The 14,770-nt window shown below is 41.2% G+C and overlaps 1 protein-coding gene across 7 annotated transcripts in view; it reads left to right on the top strand.

The window, feature by feature from the left end:
• Tmtc1 (transmembrane and tetratricopeptide repeat containing 1) overlaps positions 1 to 14,770 on the top strand; it is a 212,341-nt gene that overhangs the window by 103,955 nt on the left and 93,616 nt on the right. For all 7 annotated transcript variants that reach the window (XR_001785149.2, NM_001347518.1, NM_198967.5 and 4 more), the window contains 2 exons: positions 4,484 to 4,565; positions 5,070 to 5,173. Coding sequence is in view for 6 of the 7 variants with exons in the window: in NM_001347518.1 (NP_001334447.1) it covers positions 4,484 to 4,565; positions 5,070 to 5,173 (186 nt within the window). In the remaining variant the exon portion in view is untranslated. The remainder of the gene's footprint in view (positions 1 to 4,483; positions 4,566 to 5,069; positions 5,174 to 14,770) is intronic.

Raw genomic sequence — 14,770 nt, 5'->3', positions numbered from 1 at the left:
CACTTCAGCTTGTTGAGCTTTTTGAGTTCTGTGGACTGTATCTTGGGTATTCTGTACTGGTTTTTTTTTTTTTTTTTTTTTTTTTGGCTAATATCCACTTATTAGTGAGTACATACCATGCATTTCCTTTTGGGTCTGAGTTACCTTACTCAGGATGATATTTTTTAGTTCTATCCATTTTCCTGCAAAACTCAGGGTGTTCTCGTTCTTAATAGCTGAGTAGTATTCCATTGTGTAAATGAACCACATTTTCTGTATCCATTCTTCTGTTGTGGAACATCTAGGTTGTTTCCAGCTTCTGGCTATAACAAATAAGGCCGCTAAGAACATAGTGGAGTGTGTGCCCCTGTGGCATGGTGGAACATCTTTTGGGTATATTCCCAAGAGTGGTATAGCTGGATCTTTAGGTAGATCTATTTCCAATTTTCTGAGGAACCTCCAGAATAATTTCCAGACTAGTTGTACCAGTTTGCAATCCCACCAGCAATGGAGGAGTGTTCTTCTTTCTCCACATCCTCTCCAGCATGTGTTGTTACCTGCTATTTTGATCTTAGCCATTCTGATTGGTGTAAGGTGGAATCTCAGGGTCGTTTTGATTTGCATTTCTCTGATCACTGAAGACTTTGAACATTTCTTTAGGTGCTTCTCAGCCATTTGAGATTCCTCAGTTGTGAATTCTCTATTTAGTTCTATACCCCATTTTTGATTGGGTTGTTTGGTTTTTTTGGTGATTAACTTCTTGAGTTCTTTATATATTTTGGATATTAGCACTCTATCGGATGTGGGGTTAGTAAAGATTTTTTCCCAATCTGTAGGTTGCCAATTTGTCTTATCGACTATGTTTTTTGCCTTACAGAAGCTTTCCAGTTTCATGAGGTCCCATTTATTAATTGTTGATCTTAGAGCATGAGCCATTGAAGTTCTGTTTAGGAAATTTCTCCCTGTACCAATGAGTTCAAGGCTCTTTCCCACTTTCTCTTCTATTAGATTCAGTGTATCTGGTTTTATGTTGAGGTCCTTGATCCACTTGGACTTGAGCTTTGTACAAGGTGACAAATATGGGTCTATTTTCATTCTTCTACACACAGACAGCCAGTTAGACCAGCACCATTTATTGAAGATGCTTTCTTTGTTCCATTGTATATTTTTGGTGTCTTTGTCAAAGATCAAGTGACTGTAAGTGTGTGGTTTTATTTCTGGGTCTTTAATTCTATTGCATTGATCAACAAGTCTGTCTCTGTACCAATACCATGCAGTTTTTATCACTATTGCTCTGTAGTAAAGCTTGAGGTTCGGGATGGTGATTTCCCCAGCTGTTCTTCTCTCTTCCAAGTGGGACCGAGGTATCCTCACTTGGGCACTTCAGCATTCACAAAAAGAGACCTATCATGACTGCCCTCCAAAAGACCCAACAATCAGCTGAAAGATTCAGATGCAGATATTTGCACCCAACCAATGGACAGAAGCAGCTGACCCCTGTTGTTGTATTAGGGAAGGCTGAAAGAAGCTGCTGGAGGACCAGCAGTCTCAATCTGGACCCCTGAGATTTCTCAAACACTGAACACCAAACAGGCAGCATACACCAGCTGATATGAGGCCCCCAGTACACTTACAGCAGAGGACTGCCGGGTCTGTGTTCATTCAGAGATGATGCACCTAACCCTCAAAAGACTGGAGGTCCCAAGGAGTTTAGAGTTCAGGTGGGGTGGGGGTTGGGGGCATCCACGTGGAGGTAGGGTGGAGTGGGGAGGAGGTGTGGGATGTGGAGCAGTCAGAGGATGGATGGGGGGCTGGGGAATAGAATATGGAATGCAAAAATTAAATTTAAAATAAAATAAAAAGAAGGAAAGAGAGAAAGAAAGAAAAGAGAGAGAAAGGGAGCACCGAGGAAGAGACATAAAAGAAGAGAGCGAGAGAGACCTGCATTTGAGTGAAGATGACACTTCCTTGCAGTAACAGAGCATTTGCTGCACAACAGTGGCCACGTATCTTCCTTGAGCCTGCACAAAGTGGGCCTGTCTCTGCAGGATTTTAACCCACTCAGGTGTTACTGAAAGGCAAAGTCTGGGCCAAAGTTTCTCTCCAGTAAAGAGCCATTATTCAAATGCAAATTTTAAGAGGAAAATCCTTTGAGGGGAGAAAGGCTTAACAGAAGTGAAAGAACTAAATGAAAAGCATTAGGGAGAATAAGACACAGGGAAATGCCAGTGGGATTATGTGATTGAGTTCAGCTTTTTTTTCTCTGCTTGACTCACATGTGCAAGCTCCCATGGAGGGGATATGGACCCTTTATGTTTTCACAGGGGGCTTGTTAACCTCAGAAGCCAGCCAGTCCCATTCACAAAGCTGGAGCTTCTACTTTGAACCAGTGGGGACTGTGGCAGATGTGGGCTCTCCACTAATCTCTGACCTTATTGAAGCTAATATTAAAATCTAATTTGTTTCCCAGGCCAGAGGACAGTAAGCAAGTTCTGGGGTGGATCAAAGACCTCTCAGTATGTATGAGTAGCACTGTGTGTTTTACCTCACATAATCTTGGTATCCTTGTTTTTCAACAATTGTGAGATCTTTCGTAGGTTGAAGACATTGTACCTCAAATTATATAAAGAGGTAAAAGTAGACTAATGTTATCAAAGTATACAGGTTTATCAGGGGTGGATGAGATGGTAATATTTATTATTTAACAAGACTACATCCTGTTTTATATGTTATCTCACTTATTTCTTACAATATTCCCACAGAGTACATATTATTGTCTTTTAAATGAGCACAATAGATGTACAAAGAAATGAAGAAAGCTGTTTCCTGTTGCAGGATATTTGATCACACTGTGAACCCTGAGATTGTGTAATTTATTGAAAAGAAAAACTGTTTCTAGTTGTGTTGTGGTAAATTATATTTGAGGGTTTCTACTCCACCTTAGATCTTTAGTTCCCAAATAAAAGACATAAACCTATTATATTTATAATGAGTCTTAAAACACTAAAGCTGTGCAGATGTTAGCAGTCTAAGCTATTTTGTCCACCTCCCTGCCAATAATCCTGAGATATCACTTGCCTTGTTCTGCCTGGGCTATTTCTACTCCATCCAACTGGCTGGCTCTCATGGCCGTGCACACGGGATCCACCCACCCCATGGTGCCTTTTTCCTTCTTCTTCCTTGTCTTCTTCCCCTGTGGTTTCTGCCTCAGACCCAAGCCCAGGAACCAAAGCCCTCCCTATTTTTCTTCTGCCCAGCTACAGGCTATAGGTATCTTTATAAACGGATAACTTGGAAGGCAAGGTTTATATAACAAAAGCTAGTATATGTGAGGATCGTCTCATCTTGGAGCAACCAGATCTTGGGGTACAGAATTTAGCATTTGAATACAAGTAGCGTCAGACCAACCACTACACAGCTGTAATGTGGCTTAGCCCTTAGCACCTTTAATCCCTCTGGCTGGAATATAGACACACCCTTAGCACACCTTCAATTCCAAACAATGAAGATAAAGTTAGTTTGTAGAAGGAAGCCCCCATGTTTGAAAGTGATGTCTGATTGAGTGGCAAACAAAGTGCCAAATCACAGAAAGATTCGACAGAGTAGGATATGCCTAACTCTCATGAGAAGAGAGAGGAAAGGGAAGCTACTTAAGAGAGAGCAGTAGGGCTGGAGAGATGGCTGAGCAGTTAAGAGCACTGACTGTTCTTCCAGAGGTCATGAGTTCAATTCCCAGCAACCACATGGTGACTCATAACCATCTCTAATGGGATCTGATGCCCTCTTCTGGTGTGTCTAAATACAGCTACAGTATATTCACATACATAAAATAAATAAATGTTAAAAAAAAAAGGGGAAGAAAAGAAAATTGGATTGCTATGGAAAACTCAGAGTTGAGAGAGAGAGAGAGAGAGAGAGAGAGAGAGAGAGAGAGAAGAGAGAAGAGTACAGAGAGAAAGAAGGAGGTAGTTTTACCAGGAGAGTTTTACAGAGAGGTTGCAGAGAACAAGCTTAAACAGGCCAGAGAGTAAGAAGGAACCAGACAATTGGAACAGATGGCCAGAGATTGAAGCCAAGCAGAGCTAAAAGTCAGAGGCTAAAGAGAAGCCAGATTGGATTAGTCATCTTGGAGAGGTGTTGAGCCAGAATGGCTAAGTTGAACCAGCCAGCCAGAGTTCAGAAAGAACTAGAAAGGGTGAGCTTATTCAGCAGTAAGTCTCAGAGGCTGGAAACATTCTAGACCTGGATTAGATTGTATGGAGGCTGGAAGCTTCTGAGGCTAGGCCTAGCTTAACAGACAGAGATGACAGTTACATCAGGCAAATACAAGGTGCTTTTGCAGTTTCACTTCTTGTAAGTGGCAGAATGCCATGTTGAAACCCACATGCCCTGGCTCCAAAGTCAGGTTCTTGGTGTTTTCTCAGAGCTCAGTATTTTCACAGAGGGGAACATTGTGCTGTAGATGGTTGCTCTTAATAGCCTCATTTTTCCCTTCCTCTTTCAGGTGTCTGACTGGGAGCACCAACAGAAATTTCCTTCTTACCTTGAGACCGTTTTTAAAGCGGGCCATTTTGGTCATCAGTTATGTAAGTATATAATATGTATCTCAAATGTCACTAGTAAAGGGTGTTTTCATTTCATGAGTGTTTCAACTCAGGGATATGCTCTAGATTATTTAATAAACTCACTGTCAATATAATCTTGTAAGGAAGGTTTGCAGGTGGTAAATGTTACTATTGAGCAGAGGTATATATGGAGGCACATATGGGAACCCAGTGGCATAGTGTGAACAACACAGAGTTTAGAGTCCTTTTGAAGAGTTTTCAAAATGACCTGGCTGTATTAGTTATCTACTGCTGCACAGAACATCCAGTCCTGGTGCCCAGAGGCATAGATAGAGCACCTGCTGCTTGTTCAGCTTGGAAGCTCAGCTGGATGATTTCCTATGTTGTGATATACAGTCAGGGTCATCCATCATCTGTAAGGGGAGGGGGCAGTTGAGTCTACTTCTTCATAGATGATCAGAATGCTTGAACAAAGATGGAAGAGGTGTTGGTAGACATTTCATCAGGTCTTCTCATTCCTCCAAGGTGACTGTCATTTTGTATTTCCGCCTGTGGATAATGGGAGGAACTATGCCCCTCTTCTCAGAGCAAGACAATCCAGCTTCATTCTCGCCATACATCCTTACAAGGTCAGTGCATGTACATTCTGTAAACTTTATTTGGTACTTAGTTTTATTGGATATTTTTATTGCCATAAATCATTTGTACAACATAACAGGTCTCGTTGCAAATGAGTTCATACATACTGGCACCTGTTCAGTATTATTAAACCACAGGCCAGCTTTTCATTTCGAGGAGATAGTGATCATAAGTTAGTCAGCATGAGGATAGAAAGGGAAACTCTGTTTCATATATTTGAAATTCTTTTCAACCAATTCTAACTGGGCAGAATTGTGGCTTTGGTTCTCACTGGTATATATCTATTTATTTGACAACTATTTTATTAGATGCTTATTGTCTATAATATACATATCCTTTAAGTGGCTTGTTTGTTTGTTTGTTTGTTTGTTTGTTTTTCAAGACAGGGTTTCAAGACAGGGCTGTAAAGCCCTGGCTATCCTGGAACTCACTCTGTAGACCAGGCTGGCCTCAAGCTCAGAAATCCGCCTGCCTCTGCCTTCCAAGTGCTGGGATTAAAAGCGTGTACCACCACCGCCTGGATTGAGTGGCTTTTAAAATAAGCATTACAGAGCACAGCACAGAGATGTGTGCAGAGATTGGTTAGACAACATAACCTAAAACCAAGGAAGGCTCAGAACAACAAATAGAAAGGAATGGTATTTGCAAAGATAGTGCTAACTGTGCCTTTTACATTCTCAGAAGTTCTAGAAGATGTTGAATTAGGAGGTGATATTGATGAATGCTCCGGGCACACTGAGTCTGCTGTGGTGCACTGCTTTAAGATATGATCACAGTTATCAATTTAAATAACTTCAGATTATATTCTCTGTGGTGTTTTAAACATTAAGATACCATGTTTAATTATTTTCATAGTCAAATATGCTATGAATATCTTATAATGTTATATCATTTTAATATTAATTTTATGGAAGTAACCTTTACTATTTTGATATATATATATTTTCACAATATAATATAAAACATGACAAATCTTTTATTTTCAAATAGGGTCTCACTATGTGACACTGGTTGACCTTGAACTTGAGATCCTCTGCCTCAGCCTCCTGAATGCTAGGATGAGAGACAGATGCCACCACCATCAGCTAACAACAAAGATTAAAACTGAACTTGATGAGTGGATGATTTATAGTTGAGCTTATTGGTATTTCCTAGAGGTTGCAGAATTTTGACCCCCAATCTTATGTCAGGCATCAGTCTTTGCCCTGTCAATGTAGTGTACATGTTTTAATGAATATACTTCATTACTTGTTTTGCCTGTATGGTTTTCTTACATTTTGCGAGATTTTTCTATTTTCATTGTTAAATATCTATGTATTTTATCTTTTGATACCGAGGGTCAGGTTGGTGAAAGTCAGCCTTCCCTTAGACCACACAGCCTGCTCTGCTTCTCTTTTCTCGTGCAGACCTTTTTCTTAGCATTCAAAACCAGTATCTTCCTAATCTGACATATTTTTATAATAAATATTCTATCAAAATTGCTTTTATTACTTTGACACCTGTTTGTGTTTATGATTTTTTAAAAAAGATTTATTTATTTTATCAATATGAGTACACTATAGCTATTTTCAGAGGGCATTAGATCTCATTACAGATGGTTGTAAGCCACCATGTGGTTGCTGGGAATTGAATTTAGAACCTCTGGAAGAGTAGTCAATGCTCTTAACCACTGAGCCATCTCTCCAGCCCTGTGTTCATGATCTTGAATACCATTTCCTAAATCTCTTACGTTGGTTTAGCTCTTAAGTAGTATAAAAACTTTGTGATGTTGTTAGTATCCTACCCTTTCAAAATGTTGTTCAGTCTTAAGCTTGACATCTCAAATTCAGCTCCCTGGTAATGGTGCCTATCCTTTTTAGCTCTCTGTCAGTAACATTCAGTCTCCAGGCTCTTTGTCTGGGTATTTTTAGATGTGGCAGTTCATGGATGAAGGGTTCTTCCGGTCCATAGCTTCTTCAGCAGTTACTTTTTATCTTTAAAAGGAAACAGGACAGCAGATCTTGTCTCTGGTAGCCCTCTGTCTTACGTAGGGTTACTATTGCTATGAGGCGACACCACAGCAACTCTTATAAAGGAAAGCATTTGATTAGGACTGACTTACAGGTTCAGAGATTTAGTTTTATTGTTATCATGGTGGGTAGCATGATGACATACAGGCAGACATGGTGCTGGAGAGTAGCTGAGAGTTCTATATCCAGATGGGCAGGCAGCTGGAAGAGAGAGTGAGCCAATGGGTCTGGCTTGAGCTTCTGAAATCTCAAAGCCTACTCCTAGTGACACACTTCCTCCAACAGAAGAATATCTACTTCAATAAGGCCACGCCTCCTAATAGTGCCAGTCTGTGGTGACCAAGCATTCAAATTTATGAGCCTATGGGAGCCATTCTTATTCAAACCACCACAGCCACCAAACCCACCAAATTCACCACACTCACCATACTACCACATCCACCACACTCACAACTTGGGGGTGATGTCCTTTAATTGTGGAGTGATTTCAGCTCTAGGGTGATGTTGTTTGTTCTTGTGATTTCCAACCAAGCTGTTTGTATATGAATTGAAACAACCACTCTTAGCGTCACTGTTACATGTAGCCTACTCCATTAACTTAGCAGTGCTTGAGCCAAGATGGAGAGATGAAACAAATACTTAGGGGACATGGAAAGAGAATATGCTTTCAACTCTCCAGCTGAGTATTTCATTCATGACTCATGCCACCAGCAAACCCCAGTATCTGGCTCAGGATCCTAGTGTCTGGATACTACACTTGATCTCTGATCATGGCCTTCCTAGCTAAACCATCCCAGTCACCAAAAGGGTAAGGTTGCATTTTGTTTCTGCTTGTTAGCCTAATGGCAACAATCTCTGGTGGAATCCTTGGCAGAATTAGGACTTCAGCCAAGTATTTTCCAGGTCTTGCCAGTTACTCCCAAGGTACAAGTAGATTTTCAATGAGGCTTGATAGGCATTTCCATCTGCTTTTTCAATCCAACTCAACTAGTTCAGTCCAAATAAAGTGATGGAATAGACTATTTCAGCTACTTACCTTCACCTCCACCCTTCAGAGTCTTAAATGGGCTCACTTGGTAGCTCTGGCTATACTCAAACCCATAACAATCCCCCTGCCTCAGTTTCCCTTGTATTTAGATTATAAGCTTATATACTAACATGCCTGGGCATATTCTTCTTCATTTTAAATAATATCTTTCTGTTCTTGAGTTTCAGATTTCAAGATCTCCCATATTAGTTATTTTTCATGACATTGAGACCAGAAATCCTGACAGAAACAGCTTAAGGGAGGAAAGGTTTATTTTGGCACATGCTCTCAAAGGATGGCTTGGTGGGGTAACTGAATCCACAGCTCTGGGAGCAAATGGTGGCTAACTATCCTAGGGAGCAGAGAACGGCCAGAAGCCAGGCTGAGCTGTGAGTCGCAAGGGCTCACCCCTAGCAACCACCTCTTAATGGTTCCACAACTTCCCAAAACAGCACTAGTGGCTGGGAACCACTAGTGAGACAGTGGGCAACATTTCAAGTTCAAACTATTACACAGCCCTTATGAGCTCACTTGACTTCACCCTCCTGGTAAGCTTGTCTCCAGTAATTGCAGTGGAAAGCAGAGCTTCCTAGGTACAGTTTTGCTGGCCTGGTCCAGCCCAAGCCACTTCCTGTACTAGATTTGTAAACTTTGTAGATCTTTCACAGTTATCTTTTCTGCCATCTCAGAGGAATTATTTCCTTTTTCAAAACATATAAAGGTTACTCCCCCATCAAATGAGATTCTTCAGTTTTTCTCCATTTAGTATTGGCTATGGTGACTTTTTGCATGTTGTCTTTGAAAGTCCTTGTGGCTCTATAGACATGTGTTTCCTATGTATTCAGCTGTTTCCTGTTTAACTGAACTGAGACAAGAAGTCACCATGGTATGATCATGAGAAATCTAAAAAGAAATGTATCTATAACAACATGACAGAAGTGTCCAGGGTGCTATTGGCTGTGACACAAGGCCCTGGCTTACTATAGTATATGTTACTGCTACTGACTATGCTACAACCCTCATCTTAGAACCTAATATAGGGAAACCTGATAGGTGTGATTTCCTTCAGCTTAGGTAGTATTCTAATATGCTTCTCCACTGTTGTGATAAAACACCATGAACAAAAGCAACTTGTTGAGGAATGGTTTATTTCATCTTAGAGTTTACAGTTCATCAGTGAAGGATGCCTAGGCTTGAAGCATATACCATGGAGAAATGCTGCTTACTGACTTGCTCAGCCTACTTTCTTATATAGCCTAGGCATACTTTTCTAAAGATGTTACTGCCCACAGCAGGCTGAGATTCCCTATATCAATTAGTAATCAAGAAAATGCCCCACAGATATGCTCATATATCATTTCAGTGGAGGCAATTCCTCAATCATTCATTTGCTCAATCTTCAATGAGACTGTCTTCATTATGGCCTCATCGTCTGCCACTTGTCTTACAACTTGCCTCTGTGTGTCTCTTCAGTTAGCGCTCAGATTGTGGTCCTCCGCGCTGTGCCCAATTGGTATTTCTAGTGCTCCTGGTATTTAGAAGGTTGATGGTTTCTTGATACTTTTAGGATAAGGAGTCAGGGTTCTGTCCACTGCTGTAGTCCTGATACTCATTCTTCTGGCCACCTCCCCCTCCCTGTAACCCCACCATTCACTGGTACAGCCTCATTGGTGTGTCAGTCTGTGTTCATGCTTGCCAGTCCTCCAGTACCTCTCCTCCATTCTGTGACCACTGTTCTTTCTCTAAGACCTTGCATGAGGCTTCTTAATCCCAATGGCTGCCCCATTGCTTTCAGATACACTTTAGTGTGGACTGTTTGCTGATTTTCCTTTATTCTAGAGATAGGAATTTTTTGTTTTTGTTTGTTAACACACGGTTTTACTATGTATCCTTCGTTGTCCTGGAACTTGCTCTGTAGACCAGACTGACCTTGAACTCATAAAGATCCACCTGCCTCTGCTGCTGTCTCCAGATACTAGGACTAAGACTTGTATCACTATGTCCTGTTGTAGATGAGGATTTCTTAAGATTTGAGGCCCTACCTTAAAGTCCTTGCATTGACTCACATGAGAACACACAGAAGACCATCACTGTGGAACTGCAACACCATCTTAGGTTTTCCTCTTGGAGACTGAAAAGATAATCACAGATGTTTCTCCTGGAGCTAGGAACTCCTGCTTTCCCAGATGGACCTTGTTTTCATGGACATCTCCCATCAAGAAAAGATGATCAAAAAATCCTTGACTTGTTCCATGTTACCCACATTTCTGTTCCCTGTCTGTGCCAGTAGGGCAGAAATGTTGTACAGCTTTCTGATTTTTTTTTTTTTAGCAATTTGAATGTAATTCATAGACAAGGAGTTAAAAAGAAACCCTGTAATTGTTGATCACAGTTAGCTCAAATAGCCCTCCCTAAAAGATAATTAGCTTTTGGAGTGATTCCAAAATGCTTCTTTGTTGCTTATATTTGCAAAGCATTTTCCACTGCTTTGTCCATATCTTAGAAAGTACTAAAAGAGTTTGCTAGCTAGCTGTGTGATCAGAATCATACAAACTAGAAAGCAATGACTGTGTCTGGTCTGTGATTTACTGTGTTTTCATTGAAATTGTAACTTAAAAAATATATATGCATCTTAATTTTCTTTTAGTTGGTACAACATTGCAGTTCCAGAAAACAAGCAGGGAGGGGCCGGGCGTGGTGGTGCACGCCTTTTATCCCAGCACTCTGGGAGGCAGAGGCAGGAGGATTTCTGAGTTCGAGGCCAGCCTGGTCTACAGAGTGAGTTCCAGGACAGCCAGGGCTACACAGAGAAACCCTGTCTCGAAAAAAAAACAAACAAAACAAACAAAACAAAACAAAACAAAATATCATTTTAGAAAACAAGCAGGGAAAGGAAACTTGCAGGGCAGAGCAAACATATGGTCTTCACAAAAAACTCTTCCTGAGCTAGCAGTGAGTATGGGCCAGATGTAGCTAGAAGTAAAATATTAGAGCAGTTTTGTCACCTCTCCTCTATTCAAGGTTTTATCATGAAAGAGACAAATACACACAGAAGTAGAGAAGGTGGCATATGCAGACCCCAGCACTCATTGGGTTTCAGCACTCACAATCGTCAGCTGCTTGGTTCATTCATACCCCTCCTCTCTTCTTCCCCTCGGTGCCTGGTCAGTTATTTTGAAGCAAATCCTAAATCATGATTTTGATATTTAGTTTATTTTGCATTATGTAATGTTATCATACTTTAAATTTTGATGAGCCTCTGTATCCAGCCCTATTATCCGTTAATATTATATTTTTCCAATTATGTAATAGTTGTTTAGTTTAATAATGGTTTCCTTGAATTAACCTCTTTCTTGGTTACTTTTCCTAGCACTGTGAAAAAATGTCCTGACAAAAGCAACTTCAAACTTCAGGGAGAGCTTATTTTAGCTCAGAGCTTCTGGGGACAGCCCGTTAAGCTGGGGGAGAAATGACAGTAAGAGCTAAGGGCAGCCAACCAAACTAGAGGCAGTGAGCTGAACTTCACTGCTCAGCTGAAATTCTCCTTTTTATTTAGTTCAGGCCTAAGGCTCAGCAAATGCAGACACCTGCAGTTAGGTTGGGTCTTCCTACTACAGTTAACCTCATTAGGATAATCTCCTAAAGTACACCAAAAAGCTAACCTAATCTAAATAATTCCTCACAGATGTGCCTGGAGGCCTGTCTCTTAGGTGATTTTAGATCCTGTCAAATTGACAATCTGCAAACCATTGCAGTATCTAAATAGAGTGCCCTGTGGTATGTCTCTTAGGCCATTCTTAACTTAATGTCCTCCGTTACCATTTGCTTGTTTAAGAAACTAGCTCATTGGTTCAGTGATTTCTCCCATATCCTGGATATTGTATCCCTGGTCATGGAACATATTCTGTTTGGTTCTTGTATATATTCTGTAGTAGCAGTTGGTTTTAGAACTGGTTCAAATCCAAGGACAAGACAATTTCATCATAGTGTGTATGTCTAACAGGCATATTACGTTTTCTGTCTCTCTTTATGACATTAAACTAAATTAGTGAGCTCTGTGTACCTGATTTGATTGTTGTTTGAGACAGAGTCCCACTCAGTAGGTACTCTAGCCTGGCCTCTGACTCATGGCTATCTCCCTGCCTCGGCCTCCGCTAAGTCATTTTCAGCAGAAACTATTTTAAGTAATTTTAAGAGTGTGATGACAACTGCCTTGTTTGTGAAGTGTGTGGCTCAGCATCCACCAGTCAAGCCACTCAGAGATTTTCCACTGGACTGAAGGGAGGGGCATCTTGCTCCCGTGCGTAGAAAGCAGCCCACAGTAATGCATTCTCAGGTGGCAGCACATAAACCCAAGACCAGAAAGAAGTCGGTCCTGGTTTACTAATTGCTCATTAGCATTTTATTAAGAGCTACAAGAGACAAGAGTGGCGGAAAATACCATTGAAGCAATCCCACTCCTGCCTGTTTCTATGTTGGAGTCTGAGAGTCAGCACAGAGTAGTCTTCCTCACTGACATGGTGATTTCTCACTGCAAAGTTGGAGGGAGAGAAGGTGATGGAAGAGATGGATTTCAGGTTGAGTTAATACTCAGCCATGGGACTTTTTTTTTTTTTAATTTTGTCTTTCTTTCTTTCTTTCTCTCTCTCTCTCTCTCTCTCTCTCTCTCTCTCTTTCTTTCTTTCTTTCTTTCTTTCTTATATGTAAGTACACTGTAGCTGTCTTCAGACACTCCAGAAGAGGGAGTCAGATCTCGTTAAGGATGGTTGTGAGCCACCATGTGGTTGCTGGGATTTGGGTGCTCTCACCCACTGAGCCATCTCACCAGCCCCAGCCATGGGACTTTTGTTAGCTACTTCTCTTGCTGTGAGGAAAGTACTGAACAAGAAAAGCTTAAAAAGGAAACAAGGTGGGGTTTATTGTGGTTCACACTTTAAGCATGACTCCTAGGTGGTTCTAAATTCTGTCAAGATGATCTTCAGTATTAATTGTCACAGAAGGAAACACAGAAAATCTGCTCTGGCACCTGTGCCAATCTGAGAATCCTCTTGTGGGGGGAGGACTTCTCTTTATGGCCCTCTATTCTATTCTATTTATTTTAAATTTATTTACATTTCAAGTGTTAGCCCCTTACTTGGTTTCCCCCCCTCTCAGCAACCCTCTATCCCATCCCCCCTCCCCCTGCTTCTATGAGGGAGTTCTTCCACTCACCTACCCACTCCCACCTCCCTGCCCTGGATTCCCCTACACTGGGACATTTATAGAGCCTTCATAGGACCAAGGAACCCTCCTCTCATTGATGTCTGACAAGACCGTCCTCTGCTACAAATGCAGTTGGAGCCATGTGTACTCTTTGGTTGGTGGCTTAGTTCCTGGAAGCTCTGGAGGTTCTGGTTGGTTGATATTGTTGTTCTTCCTGTGGGATTGCAAACCCCATCAGCTCCTTCAGTCCTTTCTCTTAACTCCTCCATTGAGGATCCTGCACTCAGTACAACGGTTATCTTCGAGCATCTGACTCTGTATTTGTAAGGCTCTGGCAGAGCTTCTCAGGAGACAGCTATATGAGGCTCCTTTAAGCAATCAGTTCTTAGCATCCACAACAGTGTTGGAGTTTGGTGACTGTATCTGAGATGAATCCCCTGGTGGGACAATCTCTGGATAAGACCCTGTATTCTTAACATTCATCTCATGTTTCTTGTCCTTTCACACTATACAACTTGCATTATTGTATTTTATAGTCCTTGAAGACAAGGTGTAACCTGTTTGTATTTAATTGAATATGTAATATCACAGATGTAACTAGGTTGTCCATCATTTAAAGTGGTGAAAACAGGTTTTACTCAGTAACTGTTGACAATAGGAGGAAGAGTCTGAGTCCATTTGATTTGTATGGATCTGTTTGCTTTGTCTGCTTGCTGACAGTTAAGAACCTGTACCCTACAGCACTGGAGACAGATGCCTTAGCCTTCCTCATTGATTGATGTTAAAGCATGGCTCTTTGGTATTGGAGAATGATAATTCTGGGTTTATTTGTTTGTTTAATATAGGCATGTGTTCATTTGTGTGTGCCTATGAGAGTATAAGAATGCACGTGTTGTTTACAAGCCAGAGTTCGACCTCTACCTCAGAAATGTTGTCCACCTCCATTGAGATGGGGTCTCTCACTGGCCTGGAAGTCACTAAGCAGATTTTGCTCGCTCTGGTGATGTCCTGTTTCCTCCTCACCAGCTGATGTCACAGGAGCCTGTCACCATGCCCAGCTTTTTAAAGTGGATTCTGGAGTTCAGATTCACTCATCATGCTTGTGTGTTGGGGATTTTGACTGCTAAGCCATCTCTTTTGCTCTGGCTCTTGGCTTTAAGGTTTACACAGTCATGATCCTAAACCCTCTTTTTTTACACAGTCTAGGAGGGATGTCTAGAGAGGGCTATTAGGTGTTGACAAGAGAAAAGAACAACTTCTTTTCTTAGCCATGCAGTTCATTGGGCAAGCATTTTAATGCTGGTTGGGATAGACAGATCATCTTGGGATGTGGCTTTGTAAAGCTAGAA

Source organism: Mus musculus, chromosome 6 (genome assembly GCF_000001635.26).
Source record: "Mus musculus strain C57BL/6J chromosome 6, GRCm38.p6 C57BL/6J".
In the NCBI taxonomy this organism is placed as follows: Eukaryota; Metazoa; Chordata; class Mammalia; order Rodentia; family Muridae; genus Mus; species Mus musculus.
The sequence above is the reverse complement of the archived record's forward strand: the minus strand, read 5'-3'. Positions and strand labels throughout refer to the sequence as shown.